The following is a 27,143-nucleotide window of genomic DNA, read 5'->3' on the forward strand; positions in this document are numbered from 1 at the left end:
GATTGGTTCGTGGGTCACACTGTGCGTCAACGCGCACTGTGAGACCTCATAGAAATGTTTGTGAATACGGGCGACAGTCTTGTACACAGAAAGTAAGGTAATCGTAAATTTTTGACGATAGCGTGCGCATGACGTGCGTTTTCAACCGACTTCAAAAAAGGAGGAGGTTCTCAATTCGACCCGTATGTTTTTTTTTCTATGTTTTTCTATGTTTGTTACGCGATAACTCCGCCAATTATGAACCGATTTGAACAAATCTTTTTTCGGCGTATAGGTAATACCTCAAGGGTGGTCCCATTTAAATTTAATAATAGAAAAAACAACCCCCAAGGGTGGAAAATTGGGAATGAACTTTTTTATACGCAATATCTCCGCCGATTATGAACCAATTTAAACGATTATTTTTTTGTTGAATAGGTATTATCAAAAGGGTGGTTTCATGCGAATTTGAAGAAAATATTTCACCCCCAAGGGTAGAACTTTTTTAAATTTTAGTTCTTTTTTGTGTTCACGCATTTTTGAAGTCGGTTTTATTTTTATGTGGACAGTAGGCCTCAGGTTACTGTTTATAATATTTTTAGAATAGCCGGGTACCGTAGGACCCAGAGTGGCCAGTTGGAAAGAGGGCTCGATGGTATGTATTGTAGGTCGGTGGAGCCTACAGCTCGTTGTTGTGGCGACGGCGCACGTACCGCGCGAAGTAGTCCGGGCGCCAGCACTTGCACGAGCCCGGCACCAGGAACCAGTCGTAGTACAGGCGCACCTGCAACCGGCATTCAGTATTAGAGACGTATTTTTTGTATGCTACTTGTGTTATATTATGTATGTTTACCTAATAAAGAAAATATAGGTAATCTAATAGCTGTACCCGCGACTTCGTACGCGTGAAAACCCATTCGCAACATTGTTCATTTTTGCTCTGCACCTATTACTCGTAGCGTGATGGTATATAGCCTACAGCCTTCCTCGATAAATGGGCTATCTAATACTAAAATAATATTTCAAATCGGACCGGTAGTTCCTGAGATTAGCGCGTTCAAGTAAACAAACAAACAAACTCTTCAGCTTTAAGTATATAATATTAGTAGGTATAGATATAAAAATGAATCGCAAAATGTGTTGTTAAACGCATAAGTAACTCAACAACGCCTGGACCAATTTTACCAATTCTTTTTTTTTCATCGATAAAATTGTCCATAGATTACGCCCTTAAAGTTTGATCACTACATGCCCGGACACACTGTATATTACGATAAAAATCTGTATAGCCTACGGGGACTCTCAAACGACACGAGCAAATGTGAACGGCATACGAGCCTGATGGATAAGATTAACTAATTACCTACAACGCCAGTAAAGGCTGAGGATTCTGCACAGAACCAAGCCTACTTCTACTTCTTCTTCTTTTCATGTCGACAACAAACCTACAGTGTCAGCCCTAAACTCCGCCACAAGAGTGGCGTTGTCAGTAGCACTCATCAAATCCTCATGAGTGCAGTAAGTACTTACTTAATGTTAAAAAATGTCTTAAGTGTTGCATCTAGGTATTCAAATTACTTTGCTCAAGATACCTACCCATTGGCTCCGATAACTTCGCTGTTCATTTGCAGTCATAATTTTGCACGAATAAAATGGAAATGATTCAGGCAAATCCGCAAGCAGTTTAACTATAATCGTACCTGATAGCAGCCGAACTTGTCATGTCCATCGCAGTGCGGCGGCTTGTCGGTGCTGGGCTCGCCTTCGGCGGGGCCGGCGCGCTTCTGCAGGTATTGCTGGTACTCCTGCGCAATACATACAAGAGAAACTCATTCTTATGTGAATGTGAATACGACTGCTTTTCCCATCTTAGGATGCAAGAAAGATCACAACCCTCGCACCACATTCGAGAGCTATTATTGTCATGAATGACTAATACAAGCTACTGACTACTGTGACTCGACTTCTTATTCTTCTTCTCTGTCGTTTTGCTTTCTTGGCAGAGCAGTCGTGCTCACGTTGAGGCCTCCACGTCGTTGGTAGACACAAATAGAGGTCTCAGAGTCTAATTTGACGCTAGTTAGCACAGACTTTTACTAATTCTAAGATAGGTACGGGACTTATTCAAACTATTGCAACTCCTGTATAGGCAAGCTACAGATTGGCCTCCAATGAAACCCAACCAGTGAAGATTGGATTAGCCCCGGGGGATAGCTGACTGTCTTGGAAAAGTTGCTTCTGAATTGAATTACTTCTAAGATAGCGTTATAGCAGAGTAAATACTGACAAAATTCAGCGCACCTCACCGCTAATCCACGCTAAATTTTGTCAGTGTGTGCGTGCGCGCCGCATACGTATTGGCGCGCTCACATACAAACCGCTCTCAGGCGTTTCTATGAAGATGACCTACTCATTTGTATTTACTCTGGTTATAGTTAGTAGTGGTTCACTAGTGGTACTGACCTGGAAGTCCTGCACATGCTGCGCGAGCGGGTAGTGCATCTCGGCCACCAGCAGCGACACCCAGCGCGGCGAGCTCAGGCAGCCGCCCTCCAGGTAGTGGCAGCGAGATTGCATGCATCTGGGGAGAGAGGCACCAGGGCCAGGGTTACGTAGGATAGCAAACCCGCCTAGACCGCCACCTATCGGCATGTCTATTAGACTAATTTAATATTCAGATTCAAATTAAGATAGGCTCCTTCAGCCTTTAGATGCCTATTTAAGGACGTGGCCGGTGATCCTCATGTTTTTTTTGGCATTGGTAGGTATTACCTATTCAGTGGCATGAAAACATAGTTTATACCACACTGTGGTTTATACCTAATTCATGACAGTTTTCATTTCGAAATCATTTCATGGAGCAAAGTAATACAAGCAACACCGGTGCGATTTCGCTTTCGTTCGTTTCAGCCAAATGACGTCCACTGCTGGACAAAGGCCTCCCCCAAGGTTTTCCACAATGATTTCGCTTTATCGCATATGTATCACGTACCTACCTAAATATGTAACTTTGTTTATGGAAAGTTAAGTAGTTATCATACAGCAGTATCAATTAATCTCTCAGAACTGCAAAGGAGGACGTAGACTCTACTGCCCGTAGCTCGTTTCTCTCTGACCTCTTTACTCCACATGGTGGTGGGTGCTTACCTGGTGACCTCGACGGTTTGGGTGAAGTAGCCCTCGTATGGGATCTGCACGACGTAGCGCCACACGCCCTGATAGTTGCGCGCGAACACCGGTGTGGCGTACTCCACGCGAGCCGGGCACGGGGTCGGTGGGCCCTGAAAAAAGTAAATAATTAAGAACCAACCAAGCGATTATAGCCGATACTGATGAGATTGACTGGAAGATAATTCCAAATGGCATTAAGTTTATAAAAAAAGTAAAAAAAGTAAAAGTAAAAAAGTATTTATTTCTCAAAGATGTCACATGTACAATTTATTCTGGCGGTCTCTGCACTAAGCTAGAAAGCTTGTATCGCAGCGGCCAATACAAACAATTACCTTTGTATTGACATCGGTCTGATAGGACAGGAAAACCAACCTCATATCGATGGTGAGGAGCAGGGGCTCCTCTGTGCGGTGTGCCGGGGTCTTCGCGGCGTTCGAGCGGGGCACTCGACTCGCTATCACCGTTGATCGCTCGGTAGAGCATGCAGAATCTGATAAAAACAGAAATAAAAATTACCATCAAGGCAGGTTTACTACGATGTAGTAACAAAACGCAACCAACATGACAACCACAGATATCTGTGATGACAACTGACTGACATTGACAACTTTGACAAGGCGCAATTTCCATCTGTGCGTGACATTTCGCCTGATACCAGTGTTGCCAGAAGGTTACTTTTGTAACCTTTTAGGTTACTTTTGAACTGCAGTGGTTACTTTTAGGTCACACTAATGAAAAGGTTACTTTTAGGTGATTTTTCAGAAATTGTAGAATTAACTTTTACAGGTTATTAGTAAAAAATATTAATGGTGACAATTTAAAAATTATGTCATAAAGTGCATTTAAACTTGAATTTGATTTATTATTCGTTAAAAAAAATGAGTTTTAGCGAATGTTTTTCGATAATAAAAGGCAAATCCATGAAACGTTTTTATACGACTGGTCACTTTTCGAATTTAGATTCAATTGTATTCATTTTCCATCCATGAACAACCTTACACAATCATCGCTCCGCACCCCCCNCCCTATGAAGGTTACTTTGTATTCAAAAAGGTTACTTTTTTTATATTTCTGGTAATTTCTGACTAGACCCGACTGGCAACACTGCCTGATACTTCAATTTTAGGTTATTTTTCGTCTTTGCGCAAATTAAATAAATGTTTCGAGATAGTTTCATTAAAAAATGTCATCAGCTTTAGTCCGCCAAGCTTTGGAACTCGTCGACCCAGAAGGTATTGGCTTGTTTCTATTTAGATAATGTTATTGTGATGTTAGTTTCTTGGAATGGCATTTTCGTTTATGACCGTGTTGTTATTACAGAGAGTGTCGGTAAACGAAGCAAGCGTCGCTCGGGGCAGTCGCGCCGCGCCGGGGCACCGGGTCAAGGTGCGTTCTTATGTCATTTTAGTGATCTATATCACCACCGACTGCGGTATTTGAGGAGAGTCGTTTGAGGTTAGATTCAATCAAATACTTGCCTTTGGAGTAGTTTAGTAGGTATGAACCTCATTGTTTAACAATGCCCTGTGATAATATTGATCTAACTAATATGCCAATAAAATAGCACCGTAGACAAAACTTATTGTTGTTTCATAATCCGTTGAAAAAGAACACCCGTAATACTTTATAGTGTGTTTGTTTGCGGGAGGTTTTAATAGTGACTAGGTTATTTATTAACCATACTAATTGTATTATTTTGACTCAACCAGCTTAGTTTGACACATTTTTTATATCAATTTATTGTAATTGAGGGTATTTTTTAAACATAAATTTACATTTTGTGATTGTTTTAGTTGCAGATCGTCCAAACCCCTACAAGCGTAACAAGAAACCACAACCAAAAGACACCAAACCTAGTACCGATAAAGCCGAGGAGAACATCAAGAAACTGCTGGCCTTATCTACTCCAGCCGTTGACAGTAAAACTGCTAAAAAGGTATGTAATTCAGCTTCAAATGAGTATTGAAATTCTTATCGTTTTCAGTTTATGGTGCCTCATACTGCCGTAAAATAAACTATAAAAATTTTGATAAGATGAAATTACAATAATAATATGCTCCAAGTATACATAGGGTACATTTGTTTTTGAGATTACAAAATATCTTGAGGTGAATCTATCTATGAAATAAATCTTTGGAAGTACACATAGTTTATGATCTGATTAGTATTGAATGATGAAATATGTAATTGAAATGGGGACTACATAAAATGCATTTTACTCTGAATCTCATAGGTAAAATTAACTTTGTTTTATTTTCTTTTATTCCTTCAACTGTGTGACACACCTCTATGAACATTACATGCTATATCTATCTGTAGCCAAAGCTCCATGAGAGTTCACCACATGGTCACATTAATAAAACCACAAATATCTTTGACGCCATGTTGATAAAAATATCCCTATTCTTATCAAGAGTCATAATATTGTGTTTGAGAACTGCCATATGATTACAAAGCTAGTGATTATAGGTGTACGTGTACAGTGTACATATACATATACAAACCAGCTCAGAGATGTATAAGATTGTTATTAATTACTTAACTAAAGTGTAACTTTATAAAGAAATCACTTGGTACTTTGGAAGCTTTACATGTCCTATTTTTTTTTTTTTTTACTTGCACTTGTCCCTCTCTCTCTAGGGCATATTTTATTTTGCACACAGGTACTAATGTGTTGAAGTTGTATGTGATTGTTGTAAAACATTAACTGATAACATAAAACATGACTCTGTGGCTGTCCTTGTATTATTTGTATACAGACAGATACAAATGTGTGTTACTGTAACATTGACTTTATAGCACTATGATGATAAATGTGTTTATCATTATTACATTCTTATGTTCAGAATAGATTCTTGACATATTTAAAAACAGTTGTGTAAAAAGTTTAAGAGAGAAATGTTACTCTTTTATTTTGTTTAATTGTACAGGTAGAAACAGTTTGGTTGCCACTACATATTCAGCAGTTTTTTGTTTAAATAGTGACTTAATTTCGGAATATCCATTCATGATTTTTATCTACTATCTGGTTACCATAGTTTCAGCTTAGCCTAGAACTAGATGATAGATTACAAAATGAAATGAATGAATAGTTTATTCAGTACATAGGCCCTTTCCAGGGCACTTACACACGTCCCAAATATAGCTTGCCCTACCACCACTTCGGGACAACATATGGGCTGGTGCTGAGAAGAAGTGGCGGAAGAAACAGTAATTTATAGCTTACATAACACGTAATAAGGCGGTTATCACACTGCGCCGCGCTCCGCCGCGGTACGCGGGACGACAGATTTAATCATTGTATGCAAGTACCTCAGTTTGTATAGAAAACACGCGCGGCACTTCACACTGACAACGCGTCTGCGCGCGGGATTTTTTATATGAAATCACGCGCGGAGCGCGGCGCAGTGTGACAACCGCCTAAGTGTGAGCTATTTGTTTCAGATCGTGGAGCGCGCAATCAAAGGCAAGCCGCTAGCCGAACAACTGAAAGGGAAGACAGACGACGGCAAATCGATTCTCTTCCCCGAAGAATCCTACAAGGATTTCGAAGAGGAGTTGTTCTGCAGTTAAATTTGGGCTCTCCGCTACGGGTTTAGGGTCGAGTTTCGTATGAGTCTATGGACGTGTCGGACGCGGCGGCGGGCAAGGTGATCCTGGTGGGCACGACGAGTTTGTTCGCTCTGCTCGTGTTCTGGGTCAACACTTATCCTTTCATCGACGACGGTGAGTGAATTTATTATCTATCTATAAAAGCTAAAGGTCTCTGACTGATTGACTTATTTACTCATCACAAAATCTCAGAAACTACAAGTGCTAAAGCCTGGTCCGTGAGCACGTAGAATCCCCTCCAATGACCCCAAGCTACCCATCCCTATCGCTCGCGCGTAATTATGTTGCTGTCGCGCTCGCACACTCACTGCGGGCGCCCGTCGCACAGTCGCGACATAACATAATTACGCGCGAGCGATAGGGATGGGTAGCTTGGGGTCATTGGACGGGATTCTACGTGCTCACGGACCAGGCTTTAGGAGTCTCAAACTTTACATGGGGGCTCCTTTTAAAATGTGGGTGCTCACTAAGAACGGATTTTACGAAACTCCATTCCTAAGGGGGTAAAACGGGATCCACGCGTACGAAGTCGCGGGCGATCGCTAGTTATAAAAAAGATTTTAAATTAATTATTTGACTTTAGGATAAGTGATGTTTAACTTTCCCCTGGGACAAACTTGACCTTCACTGGTTGGGTTTTTATTGGCAGTCAAACTGTAGATCCTGGCTACACAGGACTTGCAGCGGTGGGAACGAGAGGTGGAGGGAACAGTCCCGTATACGATAAAAGTGATATTAAATTAAACTTTAAAACAAAAAATAAGATTCATCCTGCTACTTGGTGTGGGTTTGTAAGTTCTTAAATGTCGTTTCAGATCTCAGCATCTACAGCCTGATCCCAAACCCACAGTGGTGCCTCCTGTTTTGCGCACTTTGGGGGCTTCTCTTCGTCGGGGGACTCATGTCGTTCACGCTATACCACATACACCCCTACCTTTAAACCTTGCCTTTAAAACCGCCCCTAAAACTCCCGCGTACTATACATTCGTACTAAATATCTTTGGTGAGACTAAATTGAAATCATCAAATACCTATCTAAACGTCCTCTATAAAACTGCTATAACTTTTAATCTATGCCAAAGTAAGTTAAAATCTCCAACGGAATCTAAATCTCAGTCTACAATCAGAAAATATACAATCATGGCCCAAAAAATAGATAAGAAGGACGAATGGATCATAATTGGAGTGTCAGGCGTGACGTGTGGTGGGAAGACAACCCTGGCTAATAAATTAAAAGGGATTCTGACACCCGTTCATATATTCCACCAAGACAAATATTTTTACCCGGATGACAGTCCGAAGCACGTCAAATGCGAAGGGCTGGCACACCCCCACAATAACTATGACATTCTGTCATCTCTGGACATGGACAAGATGTATGCAGATGTGCTGAAAACAATTAGCGGGGAAGATATGTCCCACCAGTCCAGCCAGGAGAGAAAGGCGGGACAAATTGAAGCTAAGAACAAAAAGTTCTTGATCATCGAAGGGTTCACTGTGTTGAATTTCAAACCTTTGTTGGAGCTTTGCGATCTGAGGTGAGTGTTTCGTATTTTCTTAAAACTGTCGGCTAATGCTTCTGTAATTTAAATGATTTATTTACTTTAAGACAGTTGAGTCATATAAACGATAAAAATTACATTCTGAAAGAAACAAACTGATGGTAAAACATCTTCTATGTGTAAGGTAGTTTTCAGGGTTAATTTAAGAATTTACACTCGCAAATAAAATCGGTGATTTCAAGTTTGTAATTTCCTGTGGTCATTGTTTGAGGCCCAAGTTCATGCTAGTATCTGAAGGGTTACTAGGAAAAACTTAAAAAAGTTTCGACTGTTGCCATCCCTCTCACGCAAACGAAGACGGTGACTAACAGACTCGAAACCATATGTGGTGTACTACTACACAAATAAAGAGTGTGCGCTATGGCAACACTGACTAGTACGGCGCGGTGGGGGCTCAGTCGTAGTCGGGCCGCCACACGGGACGGNAGAAAAAACATAGAAGTATTGTATCAGAAAAAAAAAACGAGGCAAGTTGTGAATTGTCAGAGACAAGCTATGAACCGTCAAAAAAGTAAAACAATATCTCACACAGTACAAACGGCTGTTTGTGTTGGTCTCGGTTTTCTTTTTGAAATTGTGATGTGATGATTTATGATTGATGAAGAGATGTGGTAACCATTAAATTTGACGTAGCCTAGAATATCTATTATAAAAAAAAAAATGGACGTGACTTCCATCGAAAATATTCACAAGGTACCTACAGTACTGTATAGAGATTGCAAAATCCGGATTTTTCTTAAATCCGGTTTTCCGGATTTGTGTTACGTACAAATCCGGATTATCCGGATTTTTCGAATATTGGGTAATTTATTTAAACCATCAATTTAAATTAAATAAAACGTAGTTTTTTTCAAAAAGATGTAAGTATTTGAAGAAAAGCGTTTTATTTTATTATCGCGCATGGAATTTATTCCTCTTTTTTTCGGTTTGCGCTACAAGCTTTCGAAATTATTTGAACTTTGCATTATTTTTTTCGTTTTAGTACAACTACATTTCAGATTAAAAACTTGCTTGTACCTATAAAATATTTTTTTTATTCTTCTTCTTGTCGTGTCGACAACAAATCTACACAGCGTCAGCCCAAAACTCCGCCACAAGNCTCCCATAAAATGTATGAAACTTTATGTCTGCTTTCTTCTTCTACTAATAGATAATTTTATTGGCTATCGCATGATATAAAATATTTGCCTATTAATGTTGAGCTACCCACGCTTTCACTTGTTTTTTAAAGAAGATGTGTAAACTAAAAATTAAAAACTTAAATCGATGTAGTTTTTCGAGAAATGGGGCAGGCCCCAAATTTGAAGTATTTTCATCGATAAAATTGTCCATAGATTACGCCCTTAAAGTTTGATCACTACATGCCCGGACACACTGTATATTAGCCTCATGTGGAACGATTATATACAAGCGATTTTCATCACAATAACTATTATCGAAAAATGGCAGTTGTTCCTTGGCACTGATGTTCGTTTTGTATATTGAAAATACAACTGATAACCACTTAGTAGCAGGGGTGCGATAATCACTAGCATGCACAAAATGAATAATTATCGACCGGTGCTAATAANGTCAGTGCTTGCACTAGCTTACACAGTGAACATATATCAGTGTTTTATTTAAGATACCACACCATATAAACAATATTTCGGAGTGACCCTGCTGATAACGATGTAAAGACATCAACACATCACACCAAACATTCTGGCATCTTAGCAGTTGTAATAGAGACTATTTTGCAATAAGCATGAACACTAGTATCTTAAGCCGTTGCAATAGGGTCTATTTTCAATTTCGTCAGGTACTACTTCGTGCTGGAATACGGCGAGTGCGCGGCGCGGCGCTGCTGGCGTCTGTACGACCCGCCCGACGTGGCCGGCTACTTCGACGGCTGCGTGTGGCCCGAGCATCTGAAGTACCGCGCCGAGGTACTTAGCTAACTATAGTCTGGTCCGTGAGCACGTAGAATTTTGTCCAATGACCCCAAGCTACCCATCCTTATCGCTCGCGCGTGATTATGTTGCTGTCGCGCTCGCACACTCACTGCGGGCGCGCGTCGCACAGTCGCGACAGCAATATCATTAGCTTGGGGTCATTGTATAAAATTCTACGTGCTCACAGACCGGGCTTTAGATATATTGTTTTAAAGTTTCATGGTCACTAACATAATTATTATTACTGACGGGATTGCACCTTAATTTTGAGTTTCCGATATTTTGGCACTGTTGCAGCTAACTATAGTCTGGTCGCCGAGCACGTAGAATGTTGTCCAATGACCCCAAGCTACCCATCCTTATCGCTCGCGCGTAGTTATATTGCTGTCGCGACTGTGCGACGCGCGCCCGCAGTGAGTGTGCGAGCGCGACAGCAACATAATTACGTGCGAGCGATAAGGATGGGTAGCTTGGGGTCATTGGACAAAATTCTACGTGCTCACGGACCAGGCTTTAGATATATTGTTTCAAACTTTAATGGGCACTAACATAATTATTATTACTGACGGGATTGCTACTTACCTTAATTTTGAGTTTCCGATATTTTGGCACTGTTGCAGCTAACTATCTTCCAACTTCCAGAGTAACTGGATTCCATTCAATGTATATTTAGTAATGCTTCAACCACACCAACAATCACGGCGTGATCATAGGCCAATGACAGGTCGCGCGGACTGTCATGGGTCGCGCGACCTGTCATTGATCTATGACCGCGCCACCGTTGGTTGGCGATTTGTACGCGTTGGTGTGGTTGAAGCTTTACTTACTTATTGCATTTCAAACTAACCAAAAGAAAGCGACTATACTTTGAATAAATCTGGTTAAAAGTTCATTGACCCCGCACTTTGACAGCTTGTGATGTCAATCGTACGGTATTCGGCCATCACTTGGTCGCCATTTTGTTCTTTCTCCGTTCTGTTTTTTTTTTTTCACTTTTTTGTTTGTTCGATTGCGGAATTATTATAAACTAGCTTTCCGCCCGCGGCTTCGCCCGCGTGGAATTTTGTCTGTCACAGAAAAACTGTATCGCGCGCGTCCCTGTTTCAAAAACCGGGATAAAAACTATCCTATGTTCTTTCCCGGGACTCAAACTATCTTTATGCCAAATTTCATCAAAATCGGTTGCGAGCTTTAAGCGGGAAAGCGTAACAGACAGACAGACAGACAGAGTTACTTTCGCATTTATAATATTAGTTGGGATTTATTAACGCTATTTACTAACAGAACGGGAAACCTTGAATACCGCAGTTATACTTATTTTACATGAAAAATATGCGGTAAAGTGATCCTTCATTTTCGTCTCGAATTTTTTCCAAAATATATCTCCCAAGCTTGACAAGAAAAGAAGCCTTTGAACAAATATTTTTGATACCAATAGTCATCCTGGCCTTAACAAGAAGCATTTGAACATATAAATCAAAAAAATTTACATACCAAAGAGGTAGGTCCGTTTGTAATATTCAAAATTAAAACTTATCAGCAAGTTCTCCATACCCATACCCATACCCACTCACTTAAAATGAAACAAAAAAATATTTTTTAACATTATTTTTCCTTTTTTTAACCAGTTTTTTTCCTTTTTGTACTTCCAGATAGAAAAAGACAAGCGAGTGGTCCTACTAGACGGCACGAGACCCGATGCTCTCGAAATGGTGGTAGCTGACCTCAAGGCACTAGGTGCCTCAGACGTCCCGTAGTCAATTATAAAGTTTAGGTGTAGCTTGTGCCCGCGGCTTCACTTGTTAAACGCGGATATTAAGGTGAAAAGTCTTGTGCTGTTAGTTGATTTTAATATGATCCAATTTGGCGAAACTGCGAAACAAAATGGCGGACGGAGCTTCATTTGAAGGTGGGTACTTTCAAATTTCCAACACTGTTTTTTTTTTCACTTATAAAGCCGATTATTACTAGTAGGTAATCCATTTTCTATCTTACAATCAATAAAATCAAATCAATTATATATTTTAATTAAAACAACCCACCTTAAAAATTGTTTTTAAAAGTAAGGAAAATTATTTCTAAATCCATTAATAAGATACTGCCTTTGTCGGCCTTAGAATAAATGTGATTTGCAAGCAATATTACCTATAAATTATAATAAGCACTTTTTACATTGTTTTAAAATCAAACGTTTATAAAAATAACATCCTTTTGATAAAAAATAATACTAATAAATTATGAATTAAAAAATCACATCACACACACAAAAGAAAAGCTATCTTGTTACTATTTTTATAAGCACTTTTCTTATAGTTAGCAAATTGTATGAGTTGTATCGTGCTACGAGAGGTGATTAGAGTGAACGAACAATATTTTTAATTTTATTGGTTGTATTATAATGTTTTTGACGTTATATTGGGTATTATTGATCCTGCAACGGAGATAACAGCTATTTACTTAAAGTAGAAGAAGTGTAAACTGTTTGTACTAAACTATAAATAAATGTTATTATTGTTCGCAAATTATGCCTTATTCTCGTTTACACGTCATTTTCCATACTGATAGCCAGATAATTTATTTATATGATTTTTAAACTGTTGCATTTAAAGCCACAATCCCTAAAGCAATAAATTGTGTTCATTTACAATCTTACACAGATATGTATTTGCATTGTTAGAAATTAAATTCTACTCTGTTTCAAAATACAAAACTTTTATAATGTAGCATCACTGTGTTTGGGGTTGCCACAAGTAATATTTTGTATCTAAATGGTAGTTATTTAGCATTTGTGCGTGGGTAGGGTGTGTTGTTGAATTTATAGTTGTATAAAAGTGTATATTTTTGCTATTAGACGATTGTATGCCGTAGCGTCACACCACAAATGTGCTTCTATAAACTTTGTTATAGCCTGACCAGGAACATAAAAACCCTCGCCATGTTGCGGAAAACTAATGGTACTAATTTCTTTTAATGGCAACAGTTACTGAAAACTTCATTAACATGTCACCTTGCATGTCAGTCTATTGCTGTCAAAGTGTAAACAAACTTTATTTTAAATGTGTGCAATTGATTTTGTGAATTAAATTGCTAAAATATTTTTATAGTCGTGAAAGAAAAGTGGTTCACAATGTGTTAATGTATTTGTCGAAGAGAAATACCAAGGGTTCGGACAATATTTTCATTGAATAATGTTTCCGACAAAGGTTGTCAAATTGACTGACATGTTTATCGTATAGTACAGTCTACTATGAAAATTAGCTGTAGTTTGTTTCAACTACCTATTTTAAAGTTTTTTGTCACTTTCTCAGTTTTGAATTTTATGGAATTGGGAAAGAAGTACCGAGTTTGAAGCGTTCATGAGCAGACATTGCAGTTGAATATTCAAGTTCTGAATTTGATTATTGATGAATAATAAAATAAATCCTACTAGCTCGATTGATGGTTTCATTTAATTTATTTAAACCAGGTTACCTTTATTAATATTTTTTCGTTAATTTATGAAAATATCAAATTAGCCCGTAATCCTGAATCCTGATACATAAATTTAGCCTATTAATTTAACACAGGTACGACTGTACTCAGTGTTGCACTATCAAATGCAATTGAAGCGCCTCTATGCCAGGGTTTTTATGTTCCTGGTCAGGCTATATGTTAAATTACTTCTCAGTATGAATAAATTATATCACTATTATATTTCTTGTTTTTAATATTTGAAACCTTCTCATCACAACGTTATTTTACTAATTTTGAAATCTGCGAATCAGTGATTACTGAAAACCTGTTTAAAATATTTTTTTGTTCCGTTAGCTAAAGCCATCGGAAAGCGACGATAGCTTTATAGCAGTGGAGCGGTTTCACTCTATGTCCGGTCCGGATCCGTCAAAATATCCGTCATAATATCTAGAAAACTATAGAAATCGGTGAAAGGTACACCAACAGCAAAACATAAGAAAATAGCAGTTTAAATAATTTTATCCAATTATAGGTATACACAATTTTTATAACGTGTTAGTAATAGCTCCGAATCGTGTTGTATCGTATCGTATTTTCACGGATTCACATAGGACGTAGAGCAAAACCACTCTTAGTATGACGTCTTGTTCAAAACGTCCAAGGCTAGGCGTGGCCTGCCGGGCTAGGATGCGCGACATGATATTCTTTATCGACGTCAAAATGTATGGGCAAAATCGGTAAAATGGTGTGATAATCGCATAAGTAGGCCTAGGGCCTGCTGGTGACTGTCACCGTGACAGTATACTATCTCACTTACACCTTCACAAAGAAAAAGAGAGATACCTACTGTCACGGTGACAAAAGTCACCCGTGCATGCCTAGGCTTATTTGAAAGAGCCCAAAGATTTGACAAATAAAGGTGTACTCACACGCCGCCGCCGTCGCAGAACTTGCGGCTCTCGCGCGCGTCGGCGCCGCGGTGCTCGGCGCGCAGCTCCGCGGACGGGACCGCTGCGGAGTCGCGCTGCTCCGCGTCCGCTTCGAATAGCGACCGCTTGCTGCGCTCCTCTAGCCTGGCGGACGAACACGAACGTTAAAAGAACTCTTTTGGAACAATTGCTCGTAGTCGTAGTGCTTGGCCTGGCTGAACGCGCCGTTAGTGTGTGCCCATGAAATCTTATTCTAGTGTCCATTAGTGACACTCGTCACTATGGACACTAGTGTAATGTGGGGACCGGGAGTTGTCAATAAAAGAAAATACTGTGCGATGCGATTATAATTGTGTGTCAATTTACATAGCAATTAGCAACATTAGATTTATAGCTGCATAATGTACGTTAGTGAGGGTGGCGAGTACACATACTAAAGCCCGGTCCGTGAGCACGTAGAATTTTGTCCAATGACCTCTAGCTACCCATCCTTATCACTCGCAAGTATCTAATTATATTGCTGTCGCGACTGTGCGACTGGCACCCGCAGTGAGTGTGCGAGCGCGATAGCAACATAATTACGCGCGAGCGATAAAGATGGTAGCTTGAGGTCATTTGACAAAATTCTACGCGCTCACGGACCAGACTATATAGAACATAAAACTCAAGCCCACCTGTTATTCTGCACATCAAACTGCTGCTGCGGCGCGGGCACGTCGGACGCGTGCGGCAGGTGCGCGACGCGCGGCAACGAGTCGTCGTTTCGCAGCGCGGGCAGCGCGCGCGATAGGAAGCGAAGCGTGTGGTTGCGGATCAACTCGCTGGGGACAAGGCAATTTTATATTATTTCTGATTCGTTTTCGTAAAGAAATACCGAGCATAGCCCTCTTCACAGCACACTGCAACTTTGAGCTTTCTTACAAGCAGCGTGAGACGTTCATAAAAGTTGCAAGAAGGCGCTGCACGCTGCTAACCGACCAATCTGGAAATCATTGGGAGGGAGGGCTATGTTCAGCAGTGGACGTCCTGTGGCTAAAATGATAATAATGATGAATATTTTTTTTATGTATTGGCAAAAGCTTCACTGAAAAAGAAGAAACAATTTTTTTTGTTTGACACTAATCACTGAGAAGAATGGCGCCCAACGACGTCTCTCTAAACACTCTCTCTCAATGCATATTAAATAAATAATGCTGGTCCGGTAGTTGTAAAAATCCGTGGGGAAGGCCTTTGTCCGGCATAAAAGGTATACTCACAATGGATAGGGCTCCTCGTTGGGGCTCTTACTCTTTAACCCATTATTAATGGACTAGGTGGATACTCACAAGGGGTAGGGTTCCCCGTCAGGACTCTGCCCCATGGGGTTGCGCGGGATGTCGCCTCGGTTGAGGTCTCCGCAGAGGTTGTGCGCGGTCACTAGTAAAGCCTGGTCCGTGAGCACGTAGAATTTTGTCCAATGATCCCAAGCTGCCCATCCTTGTCGCTCGCACGTAATTATGTTGCTGTCACGCTCGCGAAATCACTGCGGGCGCGCGTCGGACAGTCGCGACAGCAATATAATTGCGCGCGAGCGATAAGGATGGGTAGCTTGGGGTCATTGGACGGGATTCTACGTGCTCACGGACCAGGCTTTAGTAGATACTCATAAGGGGTGGGGCTCCATGACTCTGGCCACTAGTAGTGGATACTCACAAGGGGTAGGGCTCCCCGTCAGGGCTCTGCCCCATGGGGTTGCGCGGGATGTCGCCTCGGTTGAGGTCTCCGCAGAGATTGTGCGCGGTGACTGGTAGTGGATACTCACAAGGGGTAGTTCTCCCCATCGTGGCTCTAGCCACTAGTAGATACTCACAAGGGGTAAGGCTCCCCGTCAGGACTCTGCCCCATGGGGTTGCACGGGATATCTCCTCGGTTGAGGTCCCCGCATAGATTGTGCGCGGTGACTGGTAGTGGATACTCACAAGGGGTAGGCTCCCCATCGTGGATCTAGCCACTAGTAGATACTCACAAGGGGTAGGGCTCCCCGTCAGGGCTCTGCCCCATGGGGTTGCGCGGGATGTCGCCTCGGTTGAGGTCTCCGCAGAGGTTGTGCGCGGTCACTAGTAAAGCCTGGTCCGTGAGCACGTAGAATTTTGTCCAATGATCCCAAGCTGCCCATCCTTGTCGCTCGCACGTAATTATGTTGCTGTCGCGCTCGCGCAATCACTGCGGGCGCGCGTCGCACAGTCGCGACAGCAATATAATTGCGCGCGAGCGATAAGGATGGGTAGCTTGGGGTCATTAGACGGGATTCTACGTGTTCACGGACCAGGGTTTAGTAGATACTCATAAGGGGTGGGGCTCCGTGGCTCTGGCCACTAGTAGTGGATACTCACAAGGGGTAGGGCTCCCCGTCAGGACTCTGCCCCATGGGGTTGCGTGGGATGTCGCCTCGGTTGAGGTCCCCGCATAGATTGTGCGCGGTGACTGGTAGTGGATACTCGCAAGGGGTGGGGCTCATCATTAGTGATCGGTGACTACTAGTGGATACTCACAAGGGGTAGGGCTCCCCGTCAGGACTCTGCCCCATGGGGTTGCGCGGGATGTCGCCTCGGTTGAGGTCCCCGCAGAGGTAGTGCGCGGTCACTAGTAGTAGATACTCATAAGTGGTAGGGCTCCCTATCGTGGATCTAGCCACTAGTAGATACTCACAAGGGGTAGGGCTCCCCGTCAGGACTCTGCCCCATGGGGTTGCGCGGGATGTCCCCTCGGTTGAGGTCCCCGCATAGATTGTGCGCGGTGACGTGCGGCTTAGCATCACCTGCCTCCGGACATTCCACATCAACCTTGCGGTACGGCGGCGGACGCACTCTGGGGGAAGAATTACAATAATTCTTTAGAAAGAAACATTTATTACAATGAACATCACTTACGCCCGTATTCACAAACGATGCTTGCTTAAGTGAAGCAGCAAATCTAATGCATAGCGTTGAATAGAGCTCTGTGATTGATTCGTGTGTCACCCTGTGCGTCCACGCGCACTGTGAGACCTCATAGTAATGTTTGTGAATACGGGCGTTAGTTGAGGACAGAGAACGTATACGGAAAAAAGACAGAAATTTATTTATTTATTTATTTATTTTATAGAAACCAACAGCGATACATTAAAAATGTTAGTTATAAGATTTAGACTGATAGCACATAAATATTGCAAGGAAATAAAAAGTGAACTGAGCAGTGCTATTCTGTTGCAACAGCGATGCCCATCGCAATGGGACTCCACTCAGCATATGCCGTGGCCCACGGTGGGGAAGGCCACGACGCTTCCACGAGCCTTGTACAATGGCTCGTGGTGCATATATTTTCATAAAGGTTACTAAACCGTTGTTTGTCACCTGTCATCCGCTTTGCAATGGAGGGAAGTCGAACCTTAACTTCGAACTCCTCCTATGTTCTTCTGATTTTGTTGTGGGTTCAATGACAGTTTTACATTGCCCCCGGGACAAAGTTGACCTTTACTGGTTGGATTTTTTACTGGCGGTCAAGCTGTAGATCCTGGCTACACAGGAGTTGCAGCGGTGGGCACGAGAGCTCGGAATAGTCCCATTGCAAAAAGGCTAGCTATGGCTGTCCAGAAATGTATCCAGCCCGGTTCTAAGCAAACCCTTCTAGATAGCTATTGATTTATTTATCTGTGTAGTCACAAGTCAAGCACATAGCTGAAGTCAGTGCTTGAGGTATTTATTTTTATTTATTTATTTAATGAGCAACATAATAAGCTTACAGAAAACCCAAAGCGCTTACATGTTTAGTCACCACATCGATTACAATAAAATTATATATAGTCAAAAAATTACACAAATTATTAAATTAAATTAAAATTAAATTCTGTTTAAACATAATTTGAACAGCACGGGAGGGTTTTTTGTGAGGGACTTCAGAATTGTATACTCCGTCACGTTAGAAGATGTCACCTCTCCTGTGTCGCTCCTATTCCTCAAGCATTGATTTCAAGTTCTGAACTCAAGACTCAAGTTATGAATACAAATAAATAATGTTATGCGAAAATATCTACGAATAACGCTATATACCTAGCAAGCGTTTTTTATATGTTATACAAATTTTAATATTAGTTACGGTACGAGTATGATTCAGGTTTTGAACTCGCTTCTGGCGGTTTTAATACTAAAATTGCTTATCAGAAGTGTTCATAACAAGTTAGCTGATATTAAATTAAAAAGTCTTACAAATGAAATAGGCCTACAGTTTTCCGAATTTCCTAATTATTGCATTATTATTCCTTTGCTTAGTTGCGTGCTCTAAGCAAAGAGTTTGTGCAGTATCGATACGCGTAACTGTGGGTTTGCCGATCAATTATTTTATATCAAGTGTAATTACAATTACCACTTACTTCCAAATAATTATCTTCTGTTTTAAACGGTACTTCAATTACAGATATTTATTCCTTACTAGCGGCCGCCCGCGACTTCGTACGCGTGGATCCCGTTTTACCCCCTTCATCTATCTTACGCGGTTTAGATTTTTTCATACAAATGTTTTTTCCCGCTTACTCCCGTTTTCGTGGGAATTTAGTAATATCCTGTTGTAACTAAGCCTTAAGTTTACTAAGGTACCTGCATGCCAAATTTTGTTTTGTTTCTATAAGGAACATACAGACAGACAGACAGACAAAAATTTTACTGATTGCATTTTTGGCATCAGTATCGATCACTAATCACCCCCTGATAGTTATTTTGAAAATATATTTCATGTACAGAATTGACCTCTCTACAGATTTATTATAAGTATAGATAAATATTTAAAATGAGAATAATGAGAAATCTATTACAGTCATTGCTCGTATAAAAGACATCAACGCGTCACGATTGCCCGTTTATTTATTTGTCATAAGTTTCTGTGATTTAATGTTGTCAGAGAAAGTAACAATCGACGCCACTTGTTGCGGCTAATTGTCTTTAGTTGGCACTTTCTCTGTTGTTACAACTTGAGATGACCACTTAGAGTTAAGTGTGATGACGTAATTGGTGAGCGGTTGCTAGCGAATCATGTGTGGTTCCTTATGGGCAATTTGTGTGCTGTTTAGAACAGATAAAGTTACATGTTAACAAACTGCTGAACTACAAATCACTACTACCGGCTTGGGTATGACGGAGTAAAATGGCGGTAACATATGACAAATGGGACTGATTAATGTGCTGTACTTTCAATTCTCTTCGGAGCATTCATAGTTATGAAGAGAATGGATGGCAACTAATTAACCTATTCTAGCCGGAGGGTATAACGCACTGCTTTTACTCTTTTCCTTTTATTTTTTGGCAATGGCTTGAGGCGTTAACTCCCGTATTATCATCAGTTCATAAACTGGTCTTGAACACCGACCCTTCGGCTATAGATTACAACTAATAAAAGCTGCACGTGTTGGACACTAAAGTACGGCCAACGAGAAGCGATACCAAATGTAAACAAACCCAATGTCATGGGTGAACCCGTCTGACTTAGACATATTTTGGCGGGAGAACGAGACATTACGACAAATACACAAGATGGGAAGAGACAGAATATATTGTCAACTCGACAGTCGTATTGACCTTTTGTATCGCTGCTAGTTGGCCGTACTTTACTTTAAAATGACTTTCCAAATCACCAAATTTCTTTGCCCTCATAGCCCTTTCCCAATATTTGGGGTTGGCTCTTCTCGTTCTGCGACGCCAGGGCAGTCTGTCTTGGGTTGTCGAAATATTTGTTTGGCCACGCTCTAAGTCCTTGGTCACTGTGTACCGCCAGGTAGCCAGTGGCCGTTCTCTACCTTTCCTATTATTTGACAGTACGATCTTCGGGGCAACTCTCGGCTTTAAACATCATTTAAAACCACTATTCAATGCGCTTGTCTACACTAATATTGTAAAGAGGAAAACTTTGTTTGTTTGGTTGTAATGAATAGGCTCAAAAACTACTGGACCGTTTTTTAAAATTCTTTCATCATTCGAAAGCTAGATTATCCACAAGTAACATAGACTACATTTTATTTTGGAAAGAAATATGTAGTCCACGCGGGCGAGGCGCGGGCGGAAAGCTAGTACTTTATAAAGTTACGGGGCTAGATTTTGGACGCTAACTTAACTAATAAATGCTTCGACTTTGCCTTACCTAGGCGGCGTGGCGTTGGGCGACTCCACAAACGCGTAGTAGCCTTCGGGCGCGTCCTCCTCCTCCGGTGCCGGGTCCTCCGCTCGCGGCGCCGGCTCGTCGGCCGGCACCGGCGCCGGCGCCGGCGCTGTGGTCGGCTCCGGCAGCACCGCCGATAGGAGCAGCGACAGGACGCCCTGGAACGAATCGGTAAGTTGCATTGAATTTATTTATATTCACAGATAGAAGACCTATAGAGCGCAACAACATAACTATACTAGTGCCAGGTAGGTACTGCCGGACATCCGTGACTTGGTTCGTTTGTAATTCGGAAATGCATGCAAAATTCCAGCTCAATAGAAAACCGGGAAGTGGGTCAATTTTAAGTTGCAAGATTTGACGACAGACACCAGACATGTGAAAGTAATAAAAAGCTTGTAATAAATCATCACATTTAGGCGATTTAACAGCGCGACAAACGCGCGACAGACGCGCTGCCGAAAATTTCATACTATGTGACAGCTTATGTATGCCTTCACATTTTAAAAACGCCGCTGCCGCGCTACAGTCGCGCTACTAACGCCCTAATATGAAGCGCTCATAGTTCTTGCAATTCACGAAGGCGAGTGAGCTTTACTTGTGTCTGTACATACGTGTACATGCACATAACGATAGTGTAATGTCTACTAAAACTTTTGAAAAATGAACAGTAGCAAGCCACCGCACATGTGAAGCTCACTCGCCTTCGTGAATTGCAACAACTATACCTCATATTGATTTATTTTCACAAAATGGATAGAGGACTTTAAAAAGGTGACAGGAAAGTGCTGGATGAAGGCTGCTTCCAACTGGCTAATGGGGAAGGCCTAAGTGAACATCATCATCATTTCAGCCACAGGACGGCCACTGCTGAACATAGGCCTCCCCCAATGACTTCCACATCGCACGGTTGGTAGCGGCCTGCATCCAGCGCCTTCTACCTTACATGTGAACATATAACAGATCATTTCAGTCACAGGTTGATGACTTATTCATGGTATACTTTGTTATACAAACACTCTCTTTTACTGATTTCGTGCGTTGGACGATTAACCGAAATACCTAAATATGTTTTTGTTATTCAAAGTCGTGTGCGGAAACTGTTACAGTTCAAAAAACTTTACTAACGCAATATAATATAACTAGTAAACAACTCCATTTAGCATTCAATTCGTACTTATTTAATGTTATATGCGAATGTAATACTTTCTGCCTGTTGACTCGCCTGAAACTACTAAATCAATTTCGATGAATGAAAGAAGAAGATACCTTTTATATCATAAAATATGAAATGTGGTCGATATAAGGGATGATACTTTCATCCCATATAACCTGTATATGCACAGAGGCATGAAAACGACCCAATGGTACGTTTTGTAACCATGCCAAATTACATAAAAACCTGAGATCTGAGATAGGTCTGGGCATATATGGGATAACGACCTGCAAGCTTTCAAGAGGAGAGCGTATCTTTACCTTAAAGGCCGGCAACGCACCTGTAACGCCCCTGGGTCTGCGGGTGTCTATGGGCGACGGTAATCACTTACCATCAGGTGATCCGTTTGCTCGTTTGCCTCCTATCACATAAAAAAAAAAAAAAAAAAAAAAAAAAACTCGTCGCCAGTATTTTCTATGTCAGCGATATGAAAACTCTTTTTTATGCATAACAAGGGAGATTTTCACCACAATCGTACCTGATGTTAAGTGGGATGCAGTCTAGGATGGTACATTATCTAACTCATATTAAATATCGTCGTTTGCTAGCACCAATTTGAGGTCTAGCTATAACGCTATATTGGATCGTTTTCTCTATAAAGTGCAGACGTTGTAGGCAACAGGGCCGCGGACTAGAATTTGTATGGGCAGTTAGTTACTTCGCTATCGGCTGCCCAACATCTGTATCGAGGTAGTGTATAAGTGTATATGTTACAGGAAATGTATGAAATCCGTCATTGTATACAATTCCTAGGAATTGTGTATAAGTCCTAAAATCACCCGGAAATGTGTGATGTAAATCATATTAGACACATTTCCTAGGAAAATCACACATTTCCTAAACAGCAGTCAGAAATGTAATTAAGATATTTTTTTTTACACAAAATTATTTTTATTGCGCCCATTTTTGCTCTCCGAAACTTAAATGGCGCTACCGCGCCGCGGCAGCTGTGTATGTGTAAGGTCGCAAGTCTAACCCAACCTAACCTAGACTTCGTTATCCAGCTACAGGATTACTAAAACCTTCATGCCAATAATAGTTTAATAAAAGAGATGTTAAAATTAGGGATTTCCAATACTTCAGCGTAATATGCGTGATGCCGAAAGAAAGGTATGCCAATAAATTTAAGCAAATATTTTTTTCGGCCAAAGTATAATAGTGCGAAAACAACTGTCAGGCTAAACAATAATTTGTGAGTTTAAAGTACCTATCGGCCAATGTGATTTGGCCAAATGAAATTTTAGGCGTACCGAGGGGCACCCGATCACACGACCGCGCTTGTGCCGATTAATTTTATACATTTCCTAATACAATATTGGAATTCTATAAAATTCCTAGGAAAAGTATACATTTCCTAGGATATGTGCGTATTAAAAAATCTCTGAAGCAATATTTTATACATTTCCTAAATAGCTTCGGAATTGTTTACATTTCCTAGGAATAGTATACAATTCCTAGAATTCATACATTTCCTGTAACATATATACAGTAAACACTGTGTTTAGTTATTTTCACCGTAAATAAATTACTGACTGACTGACTAACACCAGTACTCACAAACGATGCTTGCTTAAGTGAAGCAGCAAATCAAACAGCGTTGAATAGAGCTCTGTAATTGGTTCGTGTGTCACCCTGTGCGTCCACGCGCTCTGTGAGACCTCACAGTAATGTTTGTGAATACGAGCGTTAATTCGCAAACGAAGTGTCTGAACAACGGCGACAATTTTATTTCGATTCAAATTTATTCCTAACGCTCGATTTATTGTGGGCAAAAGAAGGAGTGTGCTGCCCGCTCGTTGCCCGCTCCCGCGCCGCTGCCCGCTTGTTGCCCGCTCCCGCGCCGCTGTTTTCGAGAACCGGTCTATCTATTTGATTTTACGCATAAGATCCTGCCGCTCCCGCGCCGCCGCCGCTCCCGCGCCGCTGCCCGCTAAACTCGAGGCTGAGGCCTTAGATCTATGTAGTACAAACTAATTTTGTTAAAATAAGATTTTTTATTTGACGTTTGAATTCTCAAGCAACAAGCAATACAATCATATCTACAAAAGTCTCTCACAATAATCTAAAATCAACAGTTATCCTACTAATATTATAAATGCGAAAGTTTGGATGTCTGGATGGATGTTTGTTACTCTTTCACGCAAAAACTACTGAACGGATTTTGATGAAACTTAACAGTATTAATCTTATAACCCAGAATAACATATAGGCTATAATTTATGACGATATGTGACAAATAAATTTTAATAAATAAATAAGACGGCTAAAAACGCATCTATCGTCATTGGTTAAAATCTACAGCGCTGGACAAACTACTGTTTTTGACATTCGTAAATATTCATGCCGTGAAACGCAATCTATCAACATGATATCTAACGGGGGTAAAACGAGGTCCACGCGAACGAAGTCGCGGGCGGCCGCTAGAAGCCAGGGATGAGTATTCTTTGGCTAGAAGGCTATACATTTATGACGATCTATAACAAACTAAATTTCACGCGGGTGAAGCCGCGGGCGGAAAGCTAGTAGCTAATATTTCCAGCTCGAGTAACGATACATTTTCCACATTTTCCACCCGCTCGGTATCATATCAGTTGAATGGCGCCGGTGCCCGCGCCGCGTGACGCGCGAACCGTTACCGCGCGCGGTGACCTGCATACCGCGGCATATAAGGGAATTACATACGTCTCTATAAGACGCACATCCGTGCTTTGGGAGGCACGTTAAAAGTTATAAATAAATAAATATCTTTGGACATTTTTACACTGCGCTTCTAGTCCCAAACTAAGCAAAGCTTGTACTATGGGTACTAGACAACGGATATAAACATACTTAAACACTTTTTTTTGTAAATACATACCTACATATTAAACATAGAAAACACCCAGTCCAATACAAACAAATATGTTAATGCACACAAATGTTTATACTGTGCGGGAATCGAACCCGCTACCTCCGGAATAGTAGTCCGTTTCGAATCACAACACCAAACGGCCGACAAGTTAGTTCCTACTAGGCATAAAGGAAGATCGGATATCCTTATTCTTCTTCTTGTCATGTCGATAACAAAACTACACGTCACGTCACGTAAATTAGTACTAGATAACAAACAGTCCAGATGGACTATCTTAGCGTCTTATTAAGAGGAGGACCAAACCCAAATGAAATGGGAAAATGCACAGAATAAGAATATCCTCTAAACGAAAAGAAAACATTATTGTTCCTTTTACATTATTATTTTTATCAAAAAAATAAAACAAAAGTTCTTTAACGAGATGTGGGCCTAACTTGCGATGCTGATGCTGCAATGACCTCTATTTGCTCCAACTTTCATCACTTTCCTTGTCACTCAGTGTAAAATGTAATTTGTGGAGAGTCAAGTGTCCGTGCCACACTATTCATAGCTATTAGCATTTACGACGCGGCCAGACATAAACAATGAATTAAAATGTAGAACATACTAACAAAATAATTTATATTTAGTAGAGAGGAAGTGTAAAAAACATAATTAATTTTATGTGCTAGTTATTTGCGAAATTGCGTGTTTTTTAAACTGCAAAATTAAAATTACTTTGTCTTTGTCATCACTCTCACTCCTCTTTATTAAACTACCTACAAAGGCACTGATTCAAGCAAGTTTTTTGCACTATCCCGTTTAGTAGTATACGTGTTTTAATATTAACGTTTACGCGAACATCCCGTTTCCCGCAAAACTGGAATGCCGCGGAATTAGCCCTTACCAATCTGGATTCACGACGTCATAATTGAAAAAGATAATGTTTAAAATAATTCAACTAGCGGCCGCCTGTGACTTCGTACACGTACACGTGGATGCCATTTAATTTTGCAAAATCCCGTCTCAATGAGCACCTACGTTCTAAAAGGAACCCCCATGCAAAATTTGAGACTCCTAGCACTTGTAGTTTCTGAAATTTCGTGATGAGTAAGACAGTCAGAAATCTTTCGCTTTTATAAATATAGATTCGTCAACTTTTTTATGTGACCTCAAACAGTCCAATAAAATGCCCATCATCCAAGTCCAGAGAGGAAAGAAAGTATTTCTGCGTACTCATAGTAGTGCCACCTGTAGATGCTTCACTCAATTAGAGCGCTAACGTGCTATTATTTGCCCATCAGCTCGTTACGGGGCCGTTTACTGTTAGCGCCGATTGCTGCAGCTGCGGGAAACGATACGCACAGTTAACGCATGAGGAGAAGTCCCACTGCAAAATATTGTCGAATTGATATTGGAGATACATAATAATTTGCAGTCAGTCCAACAACTCTAAGGAGTTTTATTTAAGGTACAATTTCTTATGTTAAGACTTTTGAAACTGCAAATTGTGTTCAACGAACAGTTCCAGTGTGTTAGATTTCTATCAAACTTTTCGTAGTGTTCAATGAAAAGTTCATCTTTCTAACGAGATGTACACTGTGAAATGCAATAAAGATTTGAGTATTGAGTATTGAGATGAAGAGGGCTCAGTAGTGAGTTTTCTGAATTCATCTCTCTTGTGGTACGTCTACAAACCACAGGTGTCATTTCATTCACGTAGCCCGCGTAATTTGACAGCCGAATTACAGCAATTTTCGGCTGACATGAAAAGAAATTGGTGTATCTGTTTTCACTTACTGCTGTCTTTCTTATTGCCTGCCGGCTATGGTCAAATTGCTCTAAATTAGGACTCTATATTATATCATTAAAGCGAGCAACAACTTTGCAGTATATTTGTGTTCAAATGCTTCGTTTGGTCGTCCTGTGCCTGTAACTAATGCCCGTATTCACAAACATTACTATGAGGTTTCACAGTACGCGTGGACGCACAGGGTGACACACTAACCAATCACAGAGCTCTATTCAACGTTATGCGTTCGATTTGCTGCTTCACTTAAGCAACCATCGTTTGTGAATACACTTGTTAGTCCTACAGAAGATGTAACTTTTTTATTCTTACCCGCGGAAAGAGTCTCATCCATGCTCGTCGCCCCTCTATCGAAAGCTAGTTAATTGGGATTCGAACCTATAAATAATCCGGCATGTACATATGGGAACACCATACCACAGTGGAAATTATAATCCCACACCATGCAGTTTTCTAAAAGCAGTGTTAATGTTACTACTATGAAC

The 27,143-nt window shown here is 40.9% G+C and overlaps 2 protein-coding genes across 3 annotated transcripts; one reads left to right on the plus strand and one right to left on the minus strand.

The window, feature by feature from the left end:
- Positions 1-530: 530 nt before the first annotated feature.
- On the minus strand, positions 531-20,984 carry spz6 (Spaetzle domain-containing protein 6). The gene is made up of 9 exons (XM_028307983.1): positions 20,785-20,984; positions 17,329-17,487; positions 15,315-15,461; positions 14,641-14,784; positions 3,523-3,640; positions 3,127-3,260; positions 2,443-2,560; positions 1,680-1,784; positions 531-763 (listed from the first exon to the last, which is right to left on the minus strand). The coding sequence occupies exons 1-9, from the start codon at positions 20,982-20,984 to the stop codon at positions 659-661; spliced, it is 1,230 nt and encodes a 409-aa protein (XP_028163784.1). The 3' UTR covers positions 531-658.
- LOC114355295 (nicotinamide riboside kinase 1) lies at positions 4,257-13,162 on the plus strand. 2 transcript variants are annotated; one of them, XR_003656095.1, is made up of 5 exons: positions 4,257-4,382; positions 4,471-4,536; positions 4,944-5,086; positions 6,595-6,876; positions 7,578-7,919. XR_003656095.1 is itself a non-coding variant. In XM_028308076.1 (4 exons), exons 2-4 carry the CDS (start codon positions 7,903-7,905, stop codon positions 12,013-12,015), a joined length of 630 nt encoding a protein of 209 aa, XP_028163877.1. In that variant the 5' UTR covers positions 6,606-6,876; positions 7,578-7,902; the 3' UTR covers positions 12,016-13,162. The 2 variants fall into 2 exon arrangements, 1 of the variants encoding a protein (XP_028163877.1); XM_028308076.1 differs by lacking the exons at positions 4,257-4,382; positions 4,471-4,536; positions 4,944-5,086 and adding exons at positions 10,126-10,252; positions 11,911-13,162 and having other exon boundaries at positions 6,606-6,876; positions 7,578-8,300.
- Positions 20,985-27,143: the final 6,159 nt, after the last annotated feature.

The sequence above is a fragment of the Ostrinia furnacalis genome, unplaced genomic scaffold (assembly GCF_004193835.3).
Source record: "Ostrinia furnacalis isolate ACB-3 unplaced genomic scaffold, ASM419383v2 OfSCF2378, whole genome shotgun sequence".
Taxonomy (NCBI): domain Eukaryota; kingdom Metazoa; phylum Arthropoda; class Insecta; order Lepidoptera; family Crambidae; genus Ostrinia; species Ostrinia furnacalis.